General features: G+C 46.8%; 1 protein-coding gene and 1 non-coding gene across 3 annotated transcripts; one reads left to right on the top strand and one right to left on the bottom strand.

The window, feature by feature from the left end:
• Positions 1-4,767: 4,767 nt before the first annotated feature.
• LOC142455692 (U6 spliceosomal RNA) lies at positions 4,768-4,874 on the bottom strand. The gene has a single exon (XR_012785842.1). It is a non-coding gene; the product is annotated as a U6 spliceosomal RNA (small nuclear RNA).
• A 2,757-nt stretch (positions 4,875-7,631) lies between these two features.
• Positions 7,632-25,630, top strand: LOC142454767 (zinc finger protein 621-like). Of its 2 annotated transcripts, none has more exons than XM_075556017.1 (5): positions 7,632-7,953; positions 8,401-8,486; positions 18,935-19,061; positions 19,839-19,943; positions 21,245-25,630. In XM_075556017.1, the coding sequence occupies exons 2-5, from the start codon at positions 8,463-8,465 to the stop codon at positions 22,303-22,305; spliced, it is 1,317 nt and encodes a 438-aa protein (XP_075412132.1). In that variant the 5' UTR covers positions 7,632-7,953; positions 8,401-8,462; the 3' UTR covers positions 22,306-25,630. The 2 variants fall into 2 exon arrangements, with proteins under 2 accessions (XP_075412132.1, XP_075412131.1); XM_075556016.1 differs by having other exon boundaries at positions 7,633-7,953; positions 19,836-19,943.
• The last annotated feature ends 104 nt before the right edge of the window (positions 25,631-25,734 follow it).

Genomic DNA, 25,734 nt, shown 5'->3' with positions numbered 1-25,734 from the left:
CATGACTGGTGGCAGATGAATACCTCAGAGGTGGGGCTACAGAAGACAGAACAGGGCCGTGATTGGGACACGTGCATTATGTTGATGTAAGAGCTTACATGATTGGTCCAGGGCCTTCCAGCCAAGGCAGGCGGGGCAAAACTGATAGGGCGTGACTCATGACTGCAACCCCGTCCCAGCACCGTGATCACTATAAGGGACACACCCAGGCATGCTCTTGGACTGCCCTTACCTGGGCTGACTGAAGAGGGGAGGAGGGCATCCACTTTCTAAGACATTCTGCCCATGGACAATACACTCTCCATCCTTGGTTAATGATCAGAAAGATCCTGAGGCAGATCTTCACTTTATTAAAGGAGCAGGCTTGACTTGAGTAATTTCTCTAAACTCCAGTCCAACTAAGTTATACAAGAGAACTGTTCTTGTCTCGGTCTCTGGTCTAGCTGTCTGTATTTTTGCTCCCCTGCTCGGTTGGTTTCAAATCTACAACGGTATGACTTGGAGTGCCGTCCACTAGCCAGTAGGGAGAGCATCACCGAGGCCTTGCTGGAAAGGCAGAATCTCAGGTTTCCCTTCCCCACTCACTCCTGGGTCAGAAGCTGCGTTGTTATACCGTCTGAGGCAATCATCACTAAGTATATTGGTGATCAAGTGGTATTGTAACAGCTATCACAAGTGGATGGCTTTAGCAAACAAATTGACTTCCTCACCGTTGAGGGGCTGAAAGTCCAAATTCGGGGCACTGGTTCTTAGGGAAGACCTTTTCTCCCTCAGCTCTCGGAGAAGGCCCGTTTCCTTGTCCCCTTTGACCTTCTATTTACGGGCACCCCTCATGGGCCTTGGCATCTCTCTGCTCTTGTCTATTGCTCCTTCGCTTGTTTAAACTCTTATAGCTCAAAAAAGATTCTCTTTTAAAAATCATTTTATTAGGTGCTCTGATGGATTTATCACAATCCATACATCACTTGTCTCAAGCACATTTGTACAAAGCATGTTCTTTCTACTTGAGCCCTTGATATCAGCTCCTCTTTCTTCCTCTCCCTCCCTCCCTCGTGAACCCTTGATAATTGATAAGTGATTTTTATGTTCATGTTTTAAACACCATCCGCAGGCTCCCTTCACCATTTCTGTTGTGCATCTGTTGAAGGAACAAATGAGATTCTCTTAAAATACAACGTGAATATTGGTTCATTAACAAAATTTATTCCCAAATATAACTTCAGGTTATATTCAACTACAGGTTATGTACAGTTTAGGATTAACACATGTGCCCCCCACCCCCAAGCGGGGCACAATTGAATCCATAACAGTAGGCTACAGTCTGAGGAGTTGGGGCGCGCAGTAATTTTTTCCTATATCCCCATCAGACTGGATGTGTCATGTAGCGAGTGACATGTGGGAGCTCTGGAATGTTGCTCCATTCACTACTGTGAGAGCCCTTTGACCCGAATTAGGGGCGGCCTACTCTTTCTCGGTGTCCTGACAAGGGTCGTCACTCACCATCAGTTAGGACTAGTCTGCATATAACAGAAGACCCAAAGTGCCAAGAAGTCTGAAGAAGACCACCCAGGGCTTGGGCAGCAGCTTTATTGTTCGATCCCGTCGCTTTCCAACTTTTCTCTTCCGCTGGCCTAGTGCCAGCTCTTGAGTTCAGGGCCACCTCATGGTCCATTGCAGCTGTTTAATCTCCAGCCATCGGGTCTGTGCACCTGCTAACTAAAAGGAGGAATACCAACCAAACCAAATTGACTGCCATCGAGTGGATACCAACGGGGTGGCTCTGTAAGACAGAGAACTGCCCCTCTGGGTTTAGGAGGCTGAAAGTCCTTACAGGAGCAGGAAGCGCATCTTGGTCCTGCAGAGACCATGTGGTTTGTTAGCAGCCCTGGGGTTTAACCCTCGATGCCACCAGGGCTCCTTCAAACGAGCATTGGGAGATATCAAATGGATTGAGTTCTCTCTTAAGAGTATTCCAGGGAGTCCTAGTACTTTTGAAAAAATCTGATTAAACGCACTTTGTTATCAGGATTGGGTTCTACCTCAAGTCAACTTAAGTTTTCGGTGCCAGCAAATCATTTTGACTCACCGTGAGCATGCGTGTAGCAGAATAATTGATCAACTGCCCATCTCCGCACCAACCTCACAGCTGTTTCTCTGATGGAGCCAATTGTTCCTGCCCCTGTGCCGCCCACCTCAGTGAGGGTCTTCCTCTTTTTGCACTGACCAGGTATGATCCCCTTCTCTAGGGCCTGGTCCCTTCTAACGACATGCTCAAAAAAGGTAAGGCAGACTCTCGTCATCCTTGCTTTTGTTATTTTTTAATAAGTCATTTTATTGAGGGCTCTTACAACGTTTTAAAATTGTTTTATTAGCGGCTCACACAACTCTTATCACAATCCATACATACATCAATTGTGTAAAGCACACTTGTACATTCATTGCCCTCATCATTCTCAAAACATTTGCTCTCCACTTAAGACCCTGGCATCAGCTCCAAAATTATTATTTGGTCATATCTTTCCCTGTCCGATGTCTCCCTTCACCCACTTTTCTGTTGTCCGTCCCCCAGGTAGGAAGTTAAATGTAGATCCTTGAAATTGGTTCCCCCTTTCCAACCCACCTTCCCTGCATCACCTCACCATTGGTCCTAAAGGGATCATTCGCCCTGGATTCCCTGTGTTTCCAGTTCCTATCTGTACCAGTGTACATCCTCTGATCTAGCCAGATTTGTAAGGTAGAATTGGGATCATGATAGTGTGTGTGTGTGTGTGTGTGTTTGGGGGGTGGTGGTGAGGAAGTATTTAGGAACTAGAGGGAAGTTGTACGCTTCATCATTGCTACATCACACACTGACTGGCTCATCTCTTCTCTGTGACCCTTCTGTAAGGGGATGTCCAGGGGCCTACAAATGGCCTTTGGGTCTATACTCTGCACTCCCTCCCTCTTTCACAATGATATGATTTTTTGTTCTGATACCTGATCCCTTTGACACCTTGTGATCGCACAGGCTGGTGTGCTTCTTCCATGTAGGCTTTGTTGCTTCTGAGCTAGATGGCCGCTTGTTTAGCTTCAAGCCTTTAAGATACCAGATGCTATATCTTTTGATAGCTGGACACTATCAGCTTTCTTCACATTTGCTTATTTACCTGCTTTGTCTTCAGCGATTGTGTTGGGAAGGTGAGCATCATAGAATGCCAGTTTAATAGAACAAAGTATTCTTGCATTTAGGGAGTACTTGAATGAAGGCCCAATGTCCTCCTGCTACCTTAATACTAAACCTACAAATATATGCACATAGATCAATATCCATATATATATATTTATATATGTACATGCCTTTATTTAGACCTCTATAAATTCCCTTTGCCTCCTGGCTCTGTCCTCTATTTCCTTTGACTTTCCTCTTGCCCCACTATCATGCTCAGTCCTCATTTGGGTTTTCTCTTGGTTACATTACCCTTGATCACACCCTACCAGGCCTCCTACACCCTCCTCTCCACTGATTTGGATCACTTGTTGTTCCCTTGTCCCTGGGTTTGTTAACACCACGACCTTTCCCTGTACCTCCTCCCCCTTTCCCATGTCCCCCAGGAATTGTCATTCCCAGTTTTCTCCTCCAGATTGTTCATCCAGCCTATCTTATTTAGACAGACCTGCAGAGATAATAACATGCACAAAAACAAGACAGAGCAAAACCAAGAACAAAATAAAACAACAAGAAGCCAATGACAAACAAAACAAAACACAACAAGAAAGAAGAGCATGTAGTTAGTTCAGGGACTGTTTGTTGGCCTTTAGGAGTGTTTTCCAGTTTAGTCTGTTGGGGTGCCAAGCCCCAAAGTCTATTTTCGGTATTCCGTGGGGACCTTGCTGCTCTGTTCTTTTGCTATTCTGTTACACCCCCTTAGTGTTTTGCCTTGGTGTGGTGGGATCAGATAGGGTGGAATTCCCACACTGTGTCTCCAGTCTTTTCCCCTGTAGGGCTATGGGTCAGCGAGGGATGTCCTGTCTCAGAGGAGCCGGCCATGTGGTCTTCTCTGTGGATTGGCTGCTCGGAGCAGGAATATCATTGTCAAGGCTTGGTGGGCCAGGATGTACTCCACTCTCAATTCCTCCCCCTTCATTTGCTCCCGTGTGCTCTGATCAGACATGTCCCTCTCCCGGAGCTGCAGATTCAGTGCTGTCCTCTGAAATAAATTCTTCTGGGGGGATGGACAGCTGTCCACGTAGTTGGGATTGGGGCCGGCCCCCCAGACCGCTCCGCTGGTTTCCTCATCCTTGCTTTTAAAGAACCTTCTGGCAGTACTTCCAATACAGCTGTGACCATTCTTCTGGAAGCACATGTGTGTTAGCCTGGGTTTTATAGTGGCACTCATAGATGTATAAGACAGAACTTTGTATCGAGAAAGAAATTTGTGTCAAGGAAGTAATCATCACCTCATCTGTGGGTCAGATGCAGCAGTCAAGAGATCAAAAGACACATCACATTAGGTAAATCATCACCATCAGACCTCCTTTTTTTAAAAATCTTTTTATTGGGGCTCATAAGGCTCTTATCCCAGTCTGTACATACATCAATTGAGCAAAGCACCCTATACATTCGTTGCACTCGTCACTCTCATAATTCACCTTCCACTTGGGTTCCTGGAATCAGCTCGGTTTCCCTTTTTTCCCCCCGTCCCCCTCCCTCCCCGATCCAACCCCTGGTCCCTTGATAGTTTATAAATAATTATTATATCTTATCTTACACTCCCCGGCGTCTCCCCTAAAAATATGGAATGCTTCACGAATTTGCGTGTCATCCTTGCGCAGGGGCCATGCTAATCTTCTCTGTGTCTTTCTAATTTTAGTATATGTGCTGCCGAAGCGAGCACCAGACCTCCTTAGAATATTGAAAAGGATGTTACTTTGGGAGCTAAGGTGTCCTTGACCCAAGCCATGGTATTTTCCATCACCTCATAAGCATGTGAAAATTGGACACTGACTAAGGAAGACTGAAGAAGAATCGGTGCATTTGAACTGTGATGCCGGCAAAGAATTCTGAAAGTACCACGGACTGATAAAAGCACAATGGATCCGTGTTGGAAGAAGTCTAGCCAGCGTGAGCTTAGAGGCGAGGATGGTGCGACTTCATCTTACATACTTTGGCCATGTTTTCAGGGGAGACAAGGCCCCGGAGGACATCCTGTTTGATAAAGTAACGGGGCAGCAAAAAAGAGGAAGCCCTCAAAGAGCTGGATGGACACCGTCGCTGCCACAATGGATGGCTCAAACACCATCGCTGCCACAATGGATGGACACCGTCGCTGCCACAATGGCTCCACATGCAAGGAGGCCACAGGCCCGGGCAGTGTTTTGTTTTGTTGTACATGAGGTTGCTCTGGATTGCAATCAACTCGATGGTACCCAACAACAACAACTTCAGTTACCCTCCAGTGCCTCAGCCTGGAGACTCACCGCAACAAGCATGGAGAACTTATTAATATCCACTGTTCTTGTTTCATCCTCTCCCTCCCCCCGCCACACACATGTTTGACACCATTTTTTTTTAAACAAAAGAACCTCTGTGAGAAAACTTGTTTGTCCATCAGAGGTGAACAACTTCCTCCTTTTGAAAAGGATTCAGGCATTTTCCTGCCTTTCTGATTCGGCTCCCCTCTTCCCTACGTAAAATCCCTTTGCTCTTCCGACTCTGCTGAGAATGGTCATCCTGCCTTCCACAGAGAGGACCGCAGGACCTCAAGCTATATGGGGAAAAACACTCCACATTTTTCCAAACAAAGGAGGTTTCCTGCTTCCCCAGTGCCGAGTCTATCAATTCCATAGGGACGACATTAAGTAAAGTACCTCCAGCTAGCTGCCTTTCCTAAGGCTCTCTTCTCTCTAACTCCACTGCTAATTAGTAAGTAAAATAACTTAGGTACATTAACATTTCTCGAATGAATTGTGTATGCTTTCTTTTTTAATAAACCCTTTTATTTGGAGCTCTTACAGCTCCTGTAGCAATCCATACATCAATTTTATCAAGCACATTTGTACATTTTTTGCCATCATTTTCAAAACATTTTCTTTCTACTTGAGCCCTTGGTATCAGCTCCTCTTTTATCCCTCCCCCTCCCATCCCATGATGAAATATAAATTATTATCATTTTCAAATGGTGTATTTTTTTTACAGGCTTATTTGCTTGCCATTTATCTTCTTTGGTGAAATGTCTCTCAGGGTCATCAAGTTTACTCCTCCTCACAGTGAGCCCGCAGGACAGGGTAGAAGTGCCCTGTGTGGGGTTCTGAGACTAAATATGGAGGCACCAAGCCTCATTTTTCTCCTAAGCTGGGGCAGGTGGTTTTAAACTACTTCTCTTGGATTTAGAAGCCCGACTCATAATCCATTACACCAGAGGTCCTTATCTGATCCAGAAAACAATTTCCTGTTCTAATATCCCAGTAGGAGCCCCGGTGGTGTATGCTTACGCGTTCGGCTGCTCACTGCAGGGCCAGCAGTTTGAAACTACCAGGATGGGGGAGAAAGATGAGGCTCTCTACTCTTGTAAAGAGTTACAGCCTGGGAACTCACAGGGGCAGTTCTACCCTGTCCTTTAGGGTCACTATGAATTACATTTTTACTTCTGTTAAACAGACAATAGCAAAATACGACTGTCAGTTCACTATACACAAAACACATGCCCAGCAGCTTATCATTAAGGTCTCCCATTGCTTCCTCATTGACTGATCACCTAGTGCTTAAAGATAAAAGGTCCAGAGTGCTATACACATTCTCTGAACACACATGGCTGTACACCCAATCCAATAGTACAGGCAGGGACAGAACAGATGCAGACAGGCATTGTGTCACAGTGCTCACATCGCCTGATCCTGCAGGGTCTCTTTCAGAGGGGAGGTTTACAAATGAAGTCAGGGACATGTGGAGCCAGTCACCTGCAGTGGACACAATGAAGAGCTCAGCCTATCACATGATTTCCGGAATTTGCCAAAAAAGAAAGACAGCAAAACGATGCCATATAACCGACTCACTAATCCAAAACAAAAGCACCCCCAAGCCCCCCAATCCGCTCCTCCCCACCCAACCCTGGCTATGTCCTTTGGCTTCCCAGCAGGAATACTTCATTCTGCTTTCTACCAGCCTGGCTGGCCTGCGCCTCTGGCAATGGAATGGCAGGGGGTTTTCAAGGGCCCCAGGCATTGTCAAGGGTTATAATACAAGGTCAAGTCAGCAGGTGGCAACCACATGGAAGCCAGAAGGACTAGGGCTGTGAGTTTTCAGTGTGCTTATGAAACAGGGCAGAGACCGGCAGCATGTGGCTTGGAACAGCCAAGAGGCCTGTGGCAGAAAACTCACAAACACGTATGTGAACACACACGTATACCAAAGAGATTCAGTGCGGAGGACTCCTGCGGCTCAATTTGTGCGTTGACCCGGGTCCGGGCACCGCGCGGCCACGTGGACGCAGGGACATCCAGCCCGGAAGGCAGTGTAGCAGGAAATTCCGGCAGGGGGCGCTGCAACGCCGAGCCCGCCCTCGGGCCAGACCCCGCCTCTTCCGTAGGGCGGGCGAGTCACGTGGGCCTCCCCGCTGGGGTGACCGAGACGCGCGGCCTCCGGCGGCCTAGAGGGGCCCGGGAAGTACTCTGGCTTCCGGCTCGGCGTCTACTTACTAGCTTCCGGAGTTCCCAAGTCGCCGAGAGCGAGTTTCCGCGAGTGTTCCATGCCAGCTCCCTCCGATGCCGGCTTCCTCGCTGCCGCTGGCTGCCCGTCAGCGCCCCTTCCCCTGAGCTGCGTCCCGATGGCGGCCCGCCCCGCCCCGACACGGAGGAGCCTACGCGTTTGGGCCCGAGGTGGCTGGCTGCGCGGTTCCCCCGGGCCCAGCTTTAACCCGGAGGGACACGAGCCGCTTGTCTTTCCTCCAGAGGTGGCCTGTCCGCCTTCTGTGCCCGGTACTGAGGTTTCTGACGTTTGCTGGGATGGAGGGCTCGGGCCCCGGCTGGGGCTCCGGTTAGGGCACATGCACGCCTGCCCCGTTTTCCCTCCAGAGGCACCGGTTTCGGGGGGAGTGGGGGCGAAGGCGTCGTTGTCACGGCCCACGTAAGCATTCCGTGAAACTGCCCTTGTTACGGAACCCACGTCGTAGGAGAAGGTTGTCAGAGCCTTCGCTCTGCCTCCTTGCCCGAGTGGCCTTCAGGAGACCCCTTGGATGGAGGAGGACTGCCCTGTGGAGCCGGCAGAGCAGTTCTTGATGAGGTTGGGGGCGACCCCCCTGAAGGCAGTGAACAGGGGCCTGGCCGAGACTCCCTAGTGCTGGGGAAAGGAGGCCCCGAGGGCCGGAAGTGGCTGTGGGGGATGCCGGTCTCGGTCCTTCGCACTCACGCCTCCTCCTCTCTTAGCGTCTAAGGTTCGTGATTTTGCAATCTCCGAAGACAGTGCCTGAAGCCAGGGGACACCAGCCATGCTCCAGCCCACTTGGCCTCAGGTGAGCTGTGTGCCTTTCAGCCTTTCTACTCCATGAGCGAATATCATTCAAACCTGTGGGCCCGGCCTCACTGGGACAGACGGAGGACAGAGTAGAATGACTCTGCAGGGTTCCTAAGGCCGTAAATCTGTGCCAGAAGAAGCAGTCCCTTCTTTCTGCTGCCCTTCAGCTGATGGGCCCCCCAACCACCAAACGTGTCCAGCAAGCCCATGTTTAACCCGTTGATTCGCCAGAGGTCTTTAGTTATAAGAACCCCTGATTTGGCTCGGCGGATGATCATTGAGGCATGTGGCAGATGCTGTTCGGTTGTGGGAGAAATGAGAATGTGTGTCGAGAGCAATGAACTGGGAAGTATAGGGTTAAGTGCAAGCACGGAGGGCCAACCCACTGTAGGAATTAGGTCATCCACAAATATGAAGTCACCAGACCAGAGTCTGCTGCAGAGATTGCCCAGAGAAGCCATCATTCTTATTCTAGAATGCAACAGAATAATAATTCGATCACTTTCCAAAGGCATTGTATTGAATATCATGATATTGAATATACAGGCCAGTTCCCTTTCCTAGTGGAACCTCCAGTTTGCGTTGAGTCATTTCTGAAATGCATGGTGAGCCCACGAGGGTCAGATTAGAACTGTGGGTTTTCTACTGCAGCAGTTTTGGGGAAGAGATCACCAGCCTTCTCTTCCCAGGCACCTGTGGGCCAATGTGAACCTCTTACCTTCAGGTGTGTTGCTGACACCACTTCGTAGTGAGTAAACCAAGTAAATAAGTGCCCACAATTCCGTGTTGGTAACAGTGCTTAGAGTAAGTACAGTGATTCTTAATGTTTGGCACAGACAGGGAACTGGTCCAAAATGCAGATTCTTGGACCCCACTCAGAGTCAGTGTCGCGGTGGGCGAGTGGGGTCAGGGAGCTGGGGCAACAGGCTGTTGAGGTGCAGCTTAAATTAGAGGAGACCTGAGAGCTGGGAAGTCCCTCATCAGGGGAGTCATGTGTGAGTGCAGAGCTCAGGGCTCAAGAAAGGTGGAGTCAGTTATGGGAAACGGTGAAGAGAGGTCGAGAAGAGTTTTCCAGAGAGGAGGGGAGCGACTGCAAAGGCCCGTGTGAGAGGGGCTGCGGTGGACAAAGCTGGTGGCCTGTTGGAGAAGAAGGCAAGGGGCTTGTTGGCCAGTGAAGACTGGCTTCTATTCTGGGCTCAGGAGAGACAGAGCATTTTAGGCCACGGCAGGAGGCAGCGTTAGCTTTATAAATTCAAAAGGTTTCTCCAGCTCCTTTGGCAACTGGATGCAGAAGACTGAGTCCACTAGGAGGCGGTTGCAATTCAGGTGAGAGATAAAACATCGTCCCTTAAAGATACAGATGAACTGACCCGCCTTTCTTCTGAGCCAGCCGCGTTTCATCTCATACTTCCCCCCCCCCAGATGACTTTAAGTGACCCCCTCTCTCCTGTACAAATCTCATAGGATTGGGAGGGATGGGGTGGATTTTATTGGATCTTTCTTAGGTAAATTTGGAGATAATTGACTCCACCCCCCCAAACTTGGTTCTTCCCACTTAGGACCACTTTAGTTTCCAACTCACTCACTTGTATGTGCGCGTACTTCAATTACATTTAGTTTACCACCCACCCCATCTTGTTCTTGCGCCTCACTTGTTAGGCTTATTGATTGCTATGTTTAGATAAATGGCTTCTTATTTTCTCCTGTTTTATTTTCTAATAGTTTGATGGTCATTTATGAAAGCTATTGGTATTGATTTACTTATCTTTTATCTTGGTAACCGAATGGTCAGCTCTAGTAATTATTTTCTTGGGCATTTCTAGGAAGATAATTAGCCACGAGCCATGGTATTTCTACTCATTCTTTTCCCTTTGTGTTCCCCTCTCGTCTTTTCCAGAAAGTAGAAGTAGAGTCCATAATAAGCTCTAGCATTTCACTGTTAAGGTGGTGTTTGCTGTTGGTTTCTGACCGTGTTCACAGGCTTAAAGGATTCACGTAATTTACTCTCAAGCCATTGTTGCGGTAATGCTTTCATGTACTTATATATTAAGCGTCTAGTATATGCCAGGCTCCGTACTGTGTGCCGGTAAACCAGTAATGAGCAAAACTGAATCCTTGCTGCCTGGACTTACATTCTGGTTGGGTGGGGGATGTAGGCAGTCTACAATATCCTATGTCAGGTGTTGAGAAGGGAAAACAAGGGGTAGGGGCATGGAGTCATTCATAAGGAAGAAAAACTATGCCCCCAATCCAGCTGCCTCAGCAGAGCAAGTTTTCCTTCAACAGTAGGCATTTTGGGGGAGCCCTGGTGGCATAGTGGGTACGAATTGGTCTCCTAACCACAAGGTCAGCAGTTCAAAAACCACCACCCTTTCAGCAGGAGACAGATGGCTTCAGGAACCCACAGAGGGCAGTTCTACCCTGGCCTGTAGGGTCTCGATGAGCCAGAATTGACTTGATGGCAGTGAATTTGGTTTTCTACGTTGCCGGGCAGTGGAAGCCCCTTTCCTCCTCTTCGGTATCCACAGTGGAAGATGCATTGATAACAGCTGGCCCCCAAATAGGCAGGGTTAATAAAGATAGGAGGTTCTGAGGCGGCCACTGGGAGGCGACTGTGGGGAGAAAGACTAATGGTGCTGGGCTGGGGGGAGAACATGCTGGGAGATCTGGAGGTGCTAGGGAACGAGGATGGACTTGCTGGACAAGAGGTGCATTGTGTCTACCTGCGAGTCTAGTTACTGCCCTCCGCAGCCCTGACGGAGCAGGTTACTCACAGGACGGCCTGGCAGGCAGGCAGGGAGGGAGGTTCAGTCTGGTGGTGAGTTTTTTGGCTTGGACTATTTGGGGGGCACTGGTGGTCCTGTGGTTACATTGCTGTGCTGCTCAAGAAAGCCCAGCCGCTCAAACCTGCAGGGCCTTCTGCAGGAGAAGGGTGGGGCAGTCTGCTTCTAGAAAGATTGACATCCTTGAAAATCCTGTGGGGCAGCTCTGCCGTGTCCTCCGAGTGGTCGCTGAGTTGGAATTGACGCAGTGGCAGTGGGTTATTTTTGCTCTGCTTCACTGCCCTTTGAGGGTCTCCTTTTTCTCCCAGAATCTCCCTAGGACTGAGTGTCCCGTCTTCCTTTTGTTTTACAAGAACACCTGCATGAGGACCTGAGGGTCGAACGAGTAGAGCTGCTACCAATGAGAAGCTGATACCAAGGGCTCAAGTAGAAAGAAAATGTTTTGAAAAAGATGATGACAACATGTACAGATGTGTTGGACACAATGGATGGATGTATGGATTGTGATAAGAGCTGTAAGAGCCCCAGTAAAATAAAATTACAAAAAGGGGGAGGTGCAGTACCATGCTACGATGAGCCCGGGGGATTAGCCATGTTTTTGGAGAAGCTTATGAGCCTGATGTGAGAGGGGGCTTTGTCGTTTGGTGTCGTCAGTACCGGCTCATAACGGCCCTTTGTACAAAGAACCAGCACTGCCTGGGCCGCCCCAGCATCACCGTCGTCATCTCTGCGCCCGTGTGGCAGCCACTGTGTCAGTCCATTGCCGTGACCATCTTCATCTTTGTCGCTGCCCTTCCACTTTGTCCAGCATGCTACCCTCCAGGGACTGGTCTCCTGATAACATGTCCAAAGGACATGAGCTGAAGTCTTTGTCCTGATTCTAGGGAGGCTGCTACTTCCAAGACAGATTTATTTGTTCTTTGGTAATCCAGAGTACTTGGAATAGTTTTCCCCAGGACCATCATTAAAATGAATGGTTCTTCTTTGATCTTACTCACTGCTCAGCTTTGACATGCATATGAGGCAGTTGAAAATACCGCATGTACACAGGTACAGATAAGACCTGGAAGCACAGGTAATCCCAGGCCAGATAAACCCCTCAGGACCAATATTGAGAGTAGCCACACCAGGAAGCTAAGGGAAGGTGGGGGAGAAAAGGGGAACTGATCACAAGGATCTATATATAACCTCCCAGAGGGATGGACACCAGAAAAGTGGGTGAAGGGAGACATTGGTCAGTGTAAGACATGTAAGAAAATAATTTGTAAATTATCAAGGGTTCATGAGGGAGGGAGGGAGAGTGGGGGAGGAAGAGGGAAAATAAGCGGATCTCAAAGGCTCAAGTAGAAAATGTTTTGAGCATGATGATGTTAACAAATGTACAAATGTGCTTGACACAATGGATGGATGCATGGATTGTGGTAAGAGTTGTATGAGCCCCCAATAAAATGATGAAAAAAATAATAATTAAAAAACCTTGGCTCGGGACAGGTACAACACCTTAGTCCTCAGAGTGACACCTTTGCCGTTGGGCGGTTACAGAGCTCCTGTGCAGCAGGTCTGCTCTGCTCAGTGCAGCGCGTCTTCTGCCTTCTTGACCGCTGCTTCCATGAACATTTGACTGGATCCACGCAGGACGCAATCCGCCACAGCTTCACTCTTGTCTCCATTTACCATGGTGCCACGAGTGGGTCTAGTTGTGAGGATTTGGGTTTTCTTCTCTTTGGTTTAACAGTGTCATTCGCCCTTCATCCACCCATCATAGAACGCAACGGAATAATCATAGCAAGAAGAGCTGTACAGTCACCACCATCAATTTCAGAACATTTTCTTCCCTGTGCTCATTGTTACTTGTGCAACTATTTTGTTAAATTCTGGCAGAAATATACACAACAAACATTCTCTAATTCAACAGCTGCATGTGTAATTCAGTGCCCTTGATTATGTGCGCCCTTTTCTAAATTATTCCCCATCATTAACATAAACTCAATGTCCCCTGAGCAAAACTCTTCCTCCTTTACCCTTGGTAGCTATAGGTCAAGTTTCGTTTCTTTGAAAAATTTTAGTACTTACTTTATAGAACATTCATATGTCATACACTTCTGTAACTAAATCACTTTTTAAAAGAGTTGTATGTATATCATCACAATCCATTTTAGTGTCACTGCCCCCTTATTGCTTCCTCTTAAATTCTCACCCGTCCCACCTCCCTGTCTCCAATAAACCATTGATTGCATCAGTTATTGTCTCTGCATCCATTCTTTCTGTGCTTCATAAACTGGGAAACCTAACAGAAACAAAAAACAATATAGAAGAAAATAGCATAAACATTAAAATAAAGAGAAAAGACCATTGGCAGCATTAAAAACACCAGAGAAGGAATTTCTGTTGTGGAACAAGTGGGAAATACTTGTTCCTATAGCAAATTCAGGTTGGGTCAAAGGTCAGCTGACGACCAAGTGCCATATTCCATGATTCTATCCACCATAGTGAAGTTTGTAATCATCTCCCATAGTGAAACTGTTTTGAGTCCCTTGCCTGTTCCCAGAGGGGCTCTGTCAGCCTTAAACTGACAGATGCTCTGCTGTTGGCTGTGGGGCTCCCACTGCCCTACATAGTCGCCTGCAAACGATGTTCACAATTTAAGCTCCGGTACTTTTCCCTTCTTCCTATTTGGATTTTGTTATTGTCATCATCGGATCACACAGGCTGGTGTGCTTCATCGGTGTGGACTTCGTTGACTCCTTTCTTAGATGGCTGCTGCTTTGAATACAAGTCTTTAAGATCCCAGACACTATTCCAATTGATAGCCAGGGGCCGTGTGCTTTCTTTACCACATTTGCTGTAGCTCCCTTACCTTCAGTGATATCTCTTCACAAAGGTGAGATCAAAAGGCCCCGTGTTACAAGAGCTGTTCTTGGATTGGGCCTCAAATTACATGGGAGCCCAGAGTCCATCTGCTTGTCCATGGGTCATGAATGACTGGTGTACTTTGGCTGTCATATTGTGACAAAAGGACAAGAACAACAGACAACTCCCCCCAAAAAAACAACATTGTCAGTCACCTCCATGGGGTATAAGGCAAATTTCATTGATAACGTAAGTAATTTATCCAATGGCATAGAATATTTTTTAATTATCAATGGCATAGAATTCAAGGCACTATTGATAAGAGGAGTGTATGTGAGTATAATCTGTGAGCTGCAACCCATAAGTTGTTGCTTTGCACAGATTGATTTCTTAATAGTGCTCTGTTTACATTGGGCCATGGGGCTTGGTGCTTGGGGAAAATTCCCTGTACCCTTTCTTACAAGGGCAGATCCTTGCCAATCAGATTAACACCTGACAAATTAATGCAAGGGGAGCACTGAGGTACTAAATATATGGTGGTCTGGGTCCCCTTTCATTGGACACCCACAAAATCAGGAGTCCCACCCAAGGTCTAATGGCTGTCATTTCCACAGTCTGGCGATGGTTACCTTTGCTTCCTCACCCCTCAGTATTTCAGTCTTTAGTCAAGGGTACAGGTAGTTTTGAGGCAGGGCCTACGTCATTCAGGTGGACTTCCGGTGTGGCCCTTGGTGGGTGCCATGTTCCCTGTAAGGCCAGTGTCTACGGCCCTCATAGTGCTTCATCCATGGCATGGTGCACCGCGGGTTGGGTAGAAACAATCCCAAGTGTCTACTTAGGAGCACCGAACTGGTTCTCCCCGTAGGTTCCCTACAATTACGCTTTAGCGTCCCCCCATATCTGCCAACAGAAATACAGTACCTCCAAACTGTAGATGCTCTCCCCGCGGCTCTTAACTTGATTTTCCAGCGGGGTCCTCTCATCCCTGTGCAGCTCCTGTGGATTTGTCGTCGCAGCCCTGGCTCAGTGTTGCATGGCACCAAGTGGAGGGACTTCTCCCTTTTCCCCCTTCTTGAAGGAGTGACCCCAGCCAGTCGGAGGTTTCCCTTTCCATGGGGTTCTTGTGAAGTGCATCTAAAGGGGGTGGTGTATGGTTCATGGCCGGTAGGCAGACTTTTTACTCCTTTGTTCGGGAATTGATCTCTAAGATTTGTTTAATTGGTGCTTCTCCTTATGGCAGTGGACTGATTCACTATTCCTCCTTTTGTGGTTGATTACCTTCACACAATATAATGATTCCCAGGTCCTTCCGTGTCAGATGGCGTTTCATGCTGTCATCGCCGTTCTTAAGGATGCGTAGTATTCCGTGTGCCACAGTGTCTTTTTCCATTTCCACTGTTGGGCATTTGGGCTGCTCCCAGTTTCTTGCTATTGTGAACTGGGCTGCTCTAAGCAGCATACATCCACTCCTGTTGTGCCTCTTATTTCTTTGGGGTGTATGTCTAGTAGTGGTATTTCTGGATTGTATATGGGATTTCAATTCCCAGTTCCTTCAGGATTGCTGTATTGTTTTCCATAGTGGTTGTTTGTGTTGAGGAGCCCACCAACGGTGTAGAGGAGTCCATTCTCTGCACAGCCTTGCTGGTGTTTGTTGCTTTCCTATTTCATTGAATTGGCTTAGCATTGTGGGCGTAAGGTGGTAGCTCAGTGTGGTTTTAATTTGCATCTCCTGCCTGACTAGTGATTTTGAGTGTATTTTTCACGTGTTTTTTAGCCTTAGGTACTTCATTTTTGGTGAACTGTCTGTTCATGTCTTTTTTCCACTAATTAATTGGGTTATTTGTTATTTTCTGAGTTCTGTAGATTTTGATAATTAAACCCTTCTCTCAAGTGTCACTGGTAAAACATTTCCCCCAATCTGTGGGCTCTCATTTTACTTTTTTGATGAAGTGCCTAAGTGATGTATTTTCAGCATGCCCCAGGCATCTATTTTATCTCCCACTGTGTGTGATTTCCCTTTTATACTTGGTGGTCTATGCGTGCCCTGCAACATACTGACCTGCTCTGTTTCTTCTTTTATTTTGCATCTGTTGACTTTTTCAATATCTGTCTGAATTAATTTGAGTGTGTATTGTCGAATTTTAAAAATCCTTTTGATTTTATTTCGATCTGTTGTAATGTCACCTTTTTCATCTCCTATTTGGGACATTTGTGTCTTTTATGTTTTTGTTAAGTTTGCCAGTGGTCCATTTTGTTAAACCTGTCTTGTTGAGTTTCTCCATTTCCTCCCATATCTTTTATTTCTGCTTTGATGCTTATGAATTCTTCCTTTCATTGGTGGGTTATGTTGTTCTTGTACCAGTTCATGATGGTGTTGTGTTAGGCTGTTGCTTTTGGATCTCTCCTCTTGTTTCTTTTCTTTTCTTCTTCTTCTTTTTTTTTTTTTTTTTTTTAGCATGGGGTGAAGTAAGGATCCTATTTCACTCTTCTGCAAAAGGATATCCAGTGTTTACTGCACCATCTCTCCTCTTGTTTCTTTTGTGTGTGTGTGTTGATTATTATAAATTGGCCTTTGATTACCGCTTTTGCTGTACCCCAAAGGTTTTAATATTTTGTGTTATTATTCTCATTTGTCTCCAGGAATTAAAAAATTTTCCCTTATTTGCTTTATTACCCAATCACTTTTGAGTATTATGTTGTTCAGTCTCCATATATTTGTGCTTATGTTTCTGTTCATTTTCTTGTTGATTTCTTATTTTATAGCATTGTGGTCTGAGATGATAGGTTGTAGGTTACATTTTCTGAATTTGTGGAGGTGTGATTTTTGCCTCCTTGTGGTCTACTCTTGAAAATGTTCCACATGTGTTGAGAAGGACCTAAGCTGTGATTTTGTTGGATGGAGTGTTCTGGATGTCTATGAGGTTGATTTTGTTGTTGAGGTTTTTGTTGTTTTTTAAAAAATTTATCTGACTTTTGTTGAGCATGTTGTATTGAATTTCCTGTTATTGTAGTGTTGTCTGTATTTTTTCCCTTCTAGGATTTGAATGATATATTGCAAGGGTCTTTCATTTTGGTGCACATGTGTTTGTTCTAATTATGTCTTCTTGGGCTATTGTTCTCTTGATCATTATGTCATGTCTGGTCTTGTGTCTCATACATTGTTTGCCTTGAAGTCTGTTTTCCAGAGATTAATATTGCTACCCCTACTCCTTTTGGTAGCTTTTTGCTTTGTATGCTTTTGACCAGCCTCTGATTTTTAGTCTGCATGTCTGTGTTTCTGAGGTGTGTTTCTTGTAGGCAGCATATTGATGGATTTTGTTTTCTTAGCCATTCTACTACTGCTCTGTCTCTTTACTGGTGTATTTAGTCCATTAGCATTTAGTGATATTATGTGTATTTATTTTTTCTGTCCTTACATATACCAAAAAATGTGGAAGTCCTGATTAAGGGTGAGTTTTAAGACTAGGATGAAATTTAAAGAATGGGAAGACAGAGGAATGATAGAACAGAGAGCAACAGCAATACCAACAAGAGAAGAGCTGGGTCTAGACCTTGTTCTGGGGGAAATAAGGACCATGTGGAGCCAAGGTCTTGGAGCAGTTGGAGACAGTGTCTGGAGGCATGCTGTTATGCTGCCTTGTGGCATTTTAGTGTGTTAGGGTGGGAGGAATGATTTTGGTGTTTGGTATGGCTGAGAGTCTTGTATTCTTATGATTTAGGTAAATAATCTTAAGGGGACAGACCTCTGGTGCATCAGTTCAGAGGGGATGGGGTTGGCTTTTTGGATGATGGAGGTGACCAAGTAGGGCTCGGGGACTAGGGTCTATAATTGCTATGTACTTAGGTGGTCCAGGAAATAGGAATGACGCACCAGCCTACTCAGAGGGCAGGTTGCTTATCTGAGCAGCTTGGGGTGCTGAGCAGTAGTTGGTGTCGTGGGACAGCTGGTGTATCGCTAGGCCTAACCAGTAGGGCAGATGGAGAGACTTCTGGGCCCTGAAGCTTTTAGTCTTTGTTTCATGCTGTGCTTTGTTAAAACAGCTGTTGAAGAATAAAGCTACCTGTATTGTTATGCTAATATCCTGTAACCAGCCAGGTGTGTGTTGTCTGCCAACAACAGTAGCTAAAAGGAAAACAAGAAAAGCTTCAAAGGGTCATGCTTTTGGGGTGCTTTATGACAGGACCATGCCGAGCTGTTCTTCAAACAGGGGAAGAGGGTGGCCTTGGCAGATGGTCCTGAGCTCAGAAGATTAGGGATGGACCTGTGCATAGGGGCAGGGTCCTGGCAGCCACACCTGCAAATAGATTGTGTCCAGAACAGGAAATGTACTTGGATTAGTGGAGACTAGGTGATGGGCATCTGTTGTCAGTGGCTGGTTTAAAGAAAACAATGTGACTGAATTTGTGGAGTACACCCTTGAGCAGGAAGACCCCCGAGGGACAGACTGTGGAGCCAGGACAGTGGTCACTGATACTGTTACCTGGCTGAGAGCATGTTTCTGGATGTGTGCATGGGATTAGAGTATTGTTGAGATTATTGTGGGGGAATGAGAGTATTGTGAGGATGAGGGGATTGTGGGGGATGAGAGTGCCGTGGGGCTGACAGTATTGTGGTCACAGGGGTGTGCATGTTGAAAGTGGGGACACTGGCTGAGCGCTAGCTGGCCCCTCCCAGGTGCTGGGTGCCTCTCCTCTCCCATGGAAACCTTCCATGGGGCTCAGCCATGGACCCCAGTAAGTCCAGCCCTACTCTGCTGGTCAGGCCCGCCCCTCCAGGGCTCCCCAGGGCTTGAGCAGGATTCTGTTGTTTCAGGAGCCGGTGACCTTCGAGGATGTGGCTGTGCACTTCACCCAGAGTCAGTGGGCCAGCCTGGAGCCTGCGAAGCGGGCTCTATACAAGGAGGTGATGCTGGAGAACTACGCACACGTGGCTTCCCTAGGTGAGGCGCCTTGACCGTGTGACATCTTTCTCCGCTCCCTTATGATTTTTAGTGGCCTTCAGTCCAGTGGGTTATATGTTAGGCTGCTAACCTCAAAATCAGCTGTTCGAAACCATCGTTGCTCCTTGGGAGAAATATGATACTTTCTCTCCTGCAGTTAGTCTCTGAAGCCCACAGGGGCAGTTCTCTGCCCTATAGGATCGCTATGCGTTGGAATTGAATTGATGGCAGTGAGTTTAGTTTTGAGTTGGGTCCATTTCAGTTTTGTTTTTTGTTGGATGTTGCCTTGGGAGAACCCTGGCTTCTCTGGTTTGGAAATGAAACTTCCTGGTACGCAGGGGTGGAGGGCTTGTCCTCTGTTCCACATGTGAGCCCTCCCTTCTTCCGTCCTTCCGTCTTTCCAGACACGCTGGGGTGCCCCTTTGTGGAGGCGTTTCTCAGGATCTCAGTATGTGTGACAGGGCTTCACAAAGTGTGTGGGGAAAAGTCATGGAAAGATAATGAGGGTTTCCATGAACATTTTGAAGCGTCTTCGTAGTTTTGCTTATTCTGAGTCAGGGCCAGATGGATAAGCCCCTCCCGAGGAGCACCACCCTGGCTTCCCCCGCAGCAGTCAGGGCGCATCTGTGGAACCCTTGGCAGCTCACTTGGGCCTGGACTTTCTGTTCTTCTTGTCCAGCAGCCTGTTGGAGAGTAGGCTCAGAGGAGTCTCAGAAAAAAAATATGAAGGGATGTCTTCCCTCGACTCAGGCTTCTTTTTTTATCTTCTCAAAGTAGCCTTTCCATTCCCGAAACCTCGTCTGATCTCCCAGCTGGAGAGGGAAGAAGCACCGTGGGGCCCGGATCCCTGGGAAACAGAGGTTTCGAGGGGCATCTGTCCAGGTGAGTAAGAGAAACATTCCGTCTCAATTCTCATTTTGCCTTCCCGCTTTAATGTGCAGGGAGGGGGAGTTCTTCTGTTGGAGGGGACAGAGCTCCGTGCTCTCTCGGGCTCTCGCTGAGTACCAGCCTCAAGCTGGACCCTGGCCCTAGGGTTGCATGGCCCAGCCTGCCTCCTATCCAAGCGCCTCCTCCCAGTCCAGGGCAGCTAGCGCCCACACTGCTCTTTCTTATGCACCAGGGCAGCAGGTGTTTAATGCTAGACCTCTTTCCATCACAGGTGAGCATGGTTCAGCCAAATTAAAGGCAGACATGCTTCCGCGGGCCACCTGGGCTTACCTGTGTCCAGCCCGATGTTTGAGTTTAGGCTCTCCCACAAGAAAAGAGTGGTGTTGGCCTGCCTTTTTAATGTGAAGACAACCTAAAAGTCCTCCTTTTAAAGCCCCCCCCTCTTGCAGGGCTACACCGCATCTGTACATGTGGGTCTGTCGGGGAGGACGGAATGCCAGCACCCCAGCACGGCTGCACAGAGCCGGAGAGTTCTCGGGAAAGCTTGGATTTTCATTTCTTTTGGAAGCAGTTTTCAAGCTTCTGCCTGCTGTGGTTTCATAAACAGTGGTTCCTTTCCCAGGGATGCTGTGATAACCTGCAGTTCTTTATGCCAGTTCCTGTTCCAGGTGATTTTAAAAAAGGAATAATCTTTTATCCCAGAATATTATGTGGATTATTTAAAAGTATAATTGTCAGGAGATTATTTAGATTTTTTTTGTGTGGGGGCCGGTTTTCCCAGGCTATCGGTGTTTTGTGTGTTTTTTTTTTTTAATGGATTTTTTTCTAATTTGAGTTTCCCGATTTGGGCCTCTTGGAGTGCTGGGGCTGCTCACGCATTCTCCACACCCCAAGTCTACCTGAATTTTTTCCCTGTTTTGCATTCTCTCCTTTTCTCAAAAATCTTTCCCATTTCTTACTGAGCCCCTTTTTTCCTTATCTCATTCTCTTTTTCATTTTTAAAAAAATTTTGTCTCTCCCCCTCCATACGGGTCTTGGTTTTCTCATGTCACCTGCCTGCTTCACCTCACAGCCTTCCCTGCAGGTGGCACATCTCGGCCATCTCCTTGTCTGATCCAGTGTCCTCACTTTGCCCGTGGTGCCATTGGCTTACTTTCCTCACACTCCGGTGTGGGCACTGCAGCCATTGTGTTGTGGGAAGTGCCAGTCTCATTCCACAAGAGAAAACTAAGACCACTGGGCCCTGCTTTTCCTCGAGTCCGGTAACTGGGAGCAGTTGTGATTTCTTTGGTCAGGTGGTGAGCCCTGGATCCAGAGTGAAGAGCCGGCTGTAAAGCAGGAGCCCTCTGGCAACACAGAGCTGTCCAGAACGCCGGGAGCAGGACCCCTCGGCAGTGCGTCTCAGCACTTTGATTTTGAAAGCCAGGCAACCAGGCCAACTTTCAACCCAAATCCAAATCTGATACTAAGAGGTGGGATGAAGTTCTACGAATGTAAAGAATGTGGGAAAATCTTCAGATACAACTCAAAGCTTATTCGGCATCAGATGAGCCATACAGGGGAAAAGCCCTTCAAGTGTAAAGAATGTGGCAAAGCCTTCAAGTCCAGCTATGACTGTATTGTGCACGAGAAAAACCACATTGGAAAGGGGCCTTACGAATGTAAGGTGTGCGGCCGAGGTCTGAGTTCCAACACCGCCTTGACTCAGCACGAACGGATCCACACGGGAGAGAAGCCCTACAAATGTAAGGAGTGTGGGAGAGCCTTCCGCAGGAACGCCGCCTACCTTCAGCACCAGAGGTTGCACACGGGGGAGAAAATCTATAAATGTAAGGACTGCTGGAAAGCTTTTGGGTGCCGATCACTTTTTATCGTCCACCAGCGAATTCATACCGGGGAGAAACCTTACCAGTGTAAGGAGTGCGGCAAAGCATTCACTCAGAAAATAGCCTCCGTGCAGCACCAAAGAGTGCACACTGGGGAGAGGCCTTATGAGTGTAAGGTGTGTAGGAAAACCTTCAAGTGGTATGGGAGCTTTGTGCAGCATCAGAAAATGCACCCCGCCGAGAAGAAGCCCGCCAAGGCGCGTGGGCCGTCCCTGATCAGTCCCCGGTGCCCTCCCCTGACCTTCACTCCCGTTCCTCTGCAGGCTGCCTGTGCTGCCCCGGCTGTGGCCGTGCCTTCGGTGACCTTTCCACATGCTCTGCTCATTCCTAACTCAGGGCCTCTGCTCATGCTGCTGCCCACCTCTGGAACGCCTTTGCCACCCATCCAAGTTGTTCGTGTCTTCCAGGGTCTCCCTCCTGCTGTGAGACCTTCCCCTGTTATTCTGGCCCCTGGGTCTCACCACTCATGAACTTGACCAGGGCTTTTCTGTGGCTCTTCGGCCCAGCAGGTCTCCAACTGTGTGTGAGTTTCCGTGGCTTCGGTGTTGGTTTTTGTTTTTAATCCTTGTGTTTGTTGCTTTTAACTGAGCATAAACACCCTTGCAGTCTGTGTGCATTTAAAGACTATTTATATAATAAAGTCGCTCTGTTAGTAGAACGTGAATATACTTGTCATCTGTATTTGTACCTTTTCGGTTTGAACAGCAGTGGCTGTGTCTCCGCGTGGGACTGTTAGTGTTAGAAGTGCTGAGAGGACGCGAGGCAGTGGTGGTGATGTGCCATCGAGTCGGTTCTGACCCACAGCCACCCCGTGCACAACAGGATGAAGGTCTGCCTGGTCCTGCGCCCGCCTCACATCGTTTGAATGCCTGAGCCCTTCGTAAGAGCGCTGGCGTCCGTCCATCTGGTCGAGGGCCTTCCTCTCCTTTGTTCCCCTCCGCTTGAGCTAGCGCAGTGTCCTCCGGGGAATGGTCTCTCTTGACAACACGCTTAAAGTGTGTCAGACAAAGCCTTGATTCCTAGTTCTGCCTTACTTCTTCAAAGACAGATTGGTTTATTCTTTTTAGCAGTCCACTGTACTTTCAGTGTTCTTCTCCAGCACCACAATTCAGATGCGTCAATTCTTCTTCAGTCTTCGTTCTTCAGTGTCCAATTTTCACGTGCATATGAGGCGACTGAAAATCCTGTGGCCCAGGGGAGGTGCACCTTAGTCCTCAAGGTGACATCCTTGCTTTGCAATCCTCTGAGGAGGTCTGTGCAGAAGGCTGACCTAATGCAATGTGTGTTGTCGTTTGATCCGTTGACTTGCTGCTTCCAAAATCCTTGACAACTTTGATATTGTCTCCATTTTTCATGGGGTTGCCCCAGTCCAGTTGAGGATTTTGGTCTTCTTTATGTTGAGTCATAATCCATACTGATAGTTGCTGTCTCTGGTCTTCGTCAGCAAGTGCTTCAAGTCCTCCTCACTTTTCATGGGAAGAACACATTAGATGTTCAGACATTTTGCCACAGAGGGCATCCCTGTAATGGGTCACTATGATGAGAAGCAGCCTGGGAGAAAGAGGAGGTGTCATTTGGACCTGTGGGAGTAAAGAGTTGACCAGCTTCTAACAGTGGATTTTAGAAATATGTGCAGGTGGGTTAGTGAGCCAATGGTTTGGTGTGTATTAGAGCAGTTGAACTTGTGTTGCCCTTGGCAGGGATCACTGAGGATTCCATGCATCTATGCAATTTTGACCAGTTAATTTATACACACATATGTACAAGTGGTAACCAAACCAAAACAAAAAACCCCGGAATTGTGCAGGGCAGAGCAGAGCTTTCATAGTCCACATTTCCCACTAGGAGAACATGGAGCATCTCATTCTGAGCTAGTGCACCCAGTGGCATCACCTAGGAAGGTTCTCTCTGGTTACAGTGAATTTTTTTGTAAAAGGAGTTTCACTCGAACCTCATTTTTTATGATGGCTGATTTAAGAGAACAGCGTGCAGCTGTGAGATTTTGATTCCTACTCAGGAAAAATGCCACAGAAAACTGTTGTGATGTTGAACAAATAAGGACAGCGCTATAGGAAAAACTCAAGTGTACGAGTGGTTTTCTCATTTCAAAAAAGGTGAAATATCTATTGATGACAAACCTCGCTCTGGATGCCTGTCAACGTCCCGAAAGGACAAAAATGTCGACTTGTAGTACATTTGGAGATCATTTCTTCAGGTCTGACATCAAGCTTTCTATTTGGAGCTTCTGAAAAGATTGCTTACAGTTTGTGACAGAAAAAGCATGATTGTGGCAGTTGGGGGACTGGTTTTGCCACCACAACAATGCATCTGCTCATGCAACCATCTCTGCACCAGTTTTGACAAATACAGCATGCCTTTCTTGCCCCGTGCACTTGGTTCTGTGAATGAAGAGGGACATGAAAGGAAAGCAATTTGACAATGTAGAAGAGGTGAAGAAAAAACAAGGAGGTGCCGTCAGCCATCCAAACAGATGAGTTTGAAAAATGTTCTCAAGAATGGAATTGCAGATTTGACAAATATATTCAGTGTAATGGAGAGTACTTCGAAGGTGATAGGTTGTTTTGTGGGAAAAAAATTAAATACATAGCTTTGGGGGAAAATTCTATTAAAAATTGTAAATGAATGAATTAATAAAGAAATAAATTAATTGAAGGTAATGACAGGAATTACTTACATGATAGTAATCATATCCAGTCATGACTTTATATATTTTTCCAATCATGTCTTTAAACATGGGTTTTTTAAAAATTAGTATTTTTCTTTAATTTGGCTCTTGTTATAAGGATACACCTAACTTTTTGTTTCCTGACTAAATCAAAAGGGCATTCATTTTTGTTATATCTGTCATGCAAATTTTTCTTGGTGGGCATTCTGATTTTCTGTCTGCAAACACTGCCTTCTACCCAGTTAGCATGACTCATAGAGATTATCTTGGCAAGTTGCTAAAATATGTAAAATCAGTATGGGAGACATCTGAGTAAGCCTCCATACATTACTTTTTAGAAATAAAAAGGGCTGGGCAGTAGGTAGCGTTGAGCCTTATTTGGTGGGTGAGTGAAGTAGGATTTTGAGCTGCCCTTGGTACTGAGCATGATGATCTTTTACAACCAAGCAAAAACTATGTTGAGCAATTACTGCAAACGACTTGAGTACAGCATTGCTTGCATTAATGTGAACTTAAGTGCAGAGTGGAGACCCAAAGCCCATCTGTAGACAATTGAACATCCTCTTACAGAAGGGTCACAAGGAAGAGACAAGCCAGTCAGGGTGCAGTATAGCACCGATGAAACATACAACTTTCTGCTAGTTGCTTAATGCTTCCTCCCCACCACTATCATGATCCCAATTCTACCTTACAAATCCGGCTAGATCAGAGCATGTACACTGGGACAGATAAGAGCTGGAAACACCGGGGATCCAGGACAGATAAACCCCTCAGGACCAATAATGAAAGTAGTGATATTAGGGGAAGATGGGGGAGAGAGGGGAAACCTATCACAATGATCTACATATAACCCCTTCCCAGGTGGATGGACAGGAGAAAAGTGGGTGGAGGGAGACATCGATCATTGTAAGACATGGAAAAACAACAGTTTATAAATTACCATGAGTTTGTGAGGGAGGGAGGGGAAAAACGAGCTGATACCAAGGGCTCAAGTAGAAAGAAAATGTTTTGAAAATGATGGCAATAAATGTACAAATGTGCTAATGTGCTTGAAATTATGTATGTATTGTGATAAGAGCTGTATGAGCCCCCAATAAAATGATTTTAAAAACCCCAAAAACTCATGTCATTTTTCAGGCCAAAGACCTACAATCTGTTAAAATTATAGCCAAGAAAATGCTATGGGGCAGTTCTACTCTCTCATGTGGTCTCT

The sequence above is a fragment of the Tenrec ecaudatus genome, chromosome 8, assembly GCF_050624435.1.
Source record: "Tenrec ecaudatus isolate mTenEca1 chromosome 8, mTenEca1.hap1, whole genome shotgun sequence".
In the NCBI taxonomy this organism is placed as follows: domain Eukaryota; kingdom Metazoa; phylum Chordata; class Mammalia; order Afrosoricida; family Tenrecidae; genus Tenrec; species Tenrec ecaudatus.
Note: the sequence above shows the minus strand (reverse complement) of the source record. Positions and strands in the feature narration are given on the sequence as shown.

What these genes read in the sequence shown, in the direction of transcription:
- LOC142454767 (XM_075556016.1), top strand. Translation starts at nt 8,463, where the DNA reads ATGCTCCAGCCCACTTGGCCTCAG. An exon ending in TCCAGCCCACTTGGCCTCAG is followed by an intron (nt 8,487 to 18,934) that starts GTGAGCTGTGTG and finishes CTGTTGTTTCAG; the next exon opens with GAGCCGGTGACCTTCGAGGA. An exon ending in TTCGAGGGGCATCTGTCCAG is followed by an intron (nt 19,944 to 21,244) that starts GTGAGTAAGAGA and finishes TTCTTTGGTCAG; the next exon opens with GTGGTGAGCCCTGGATCCAG.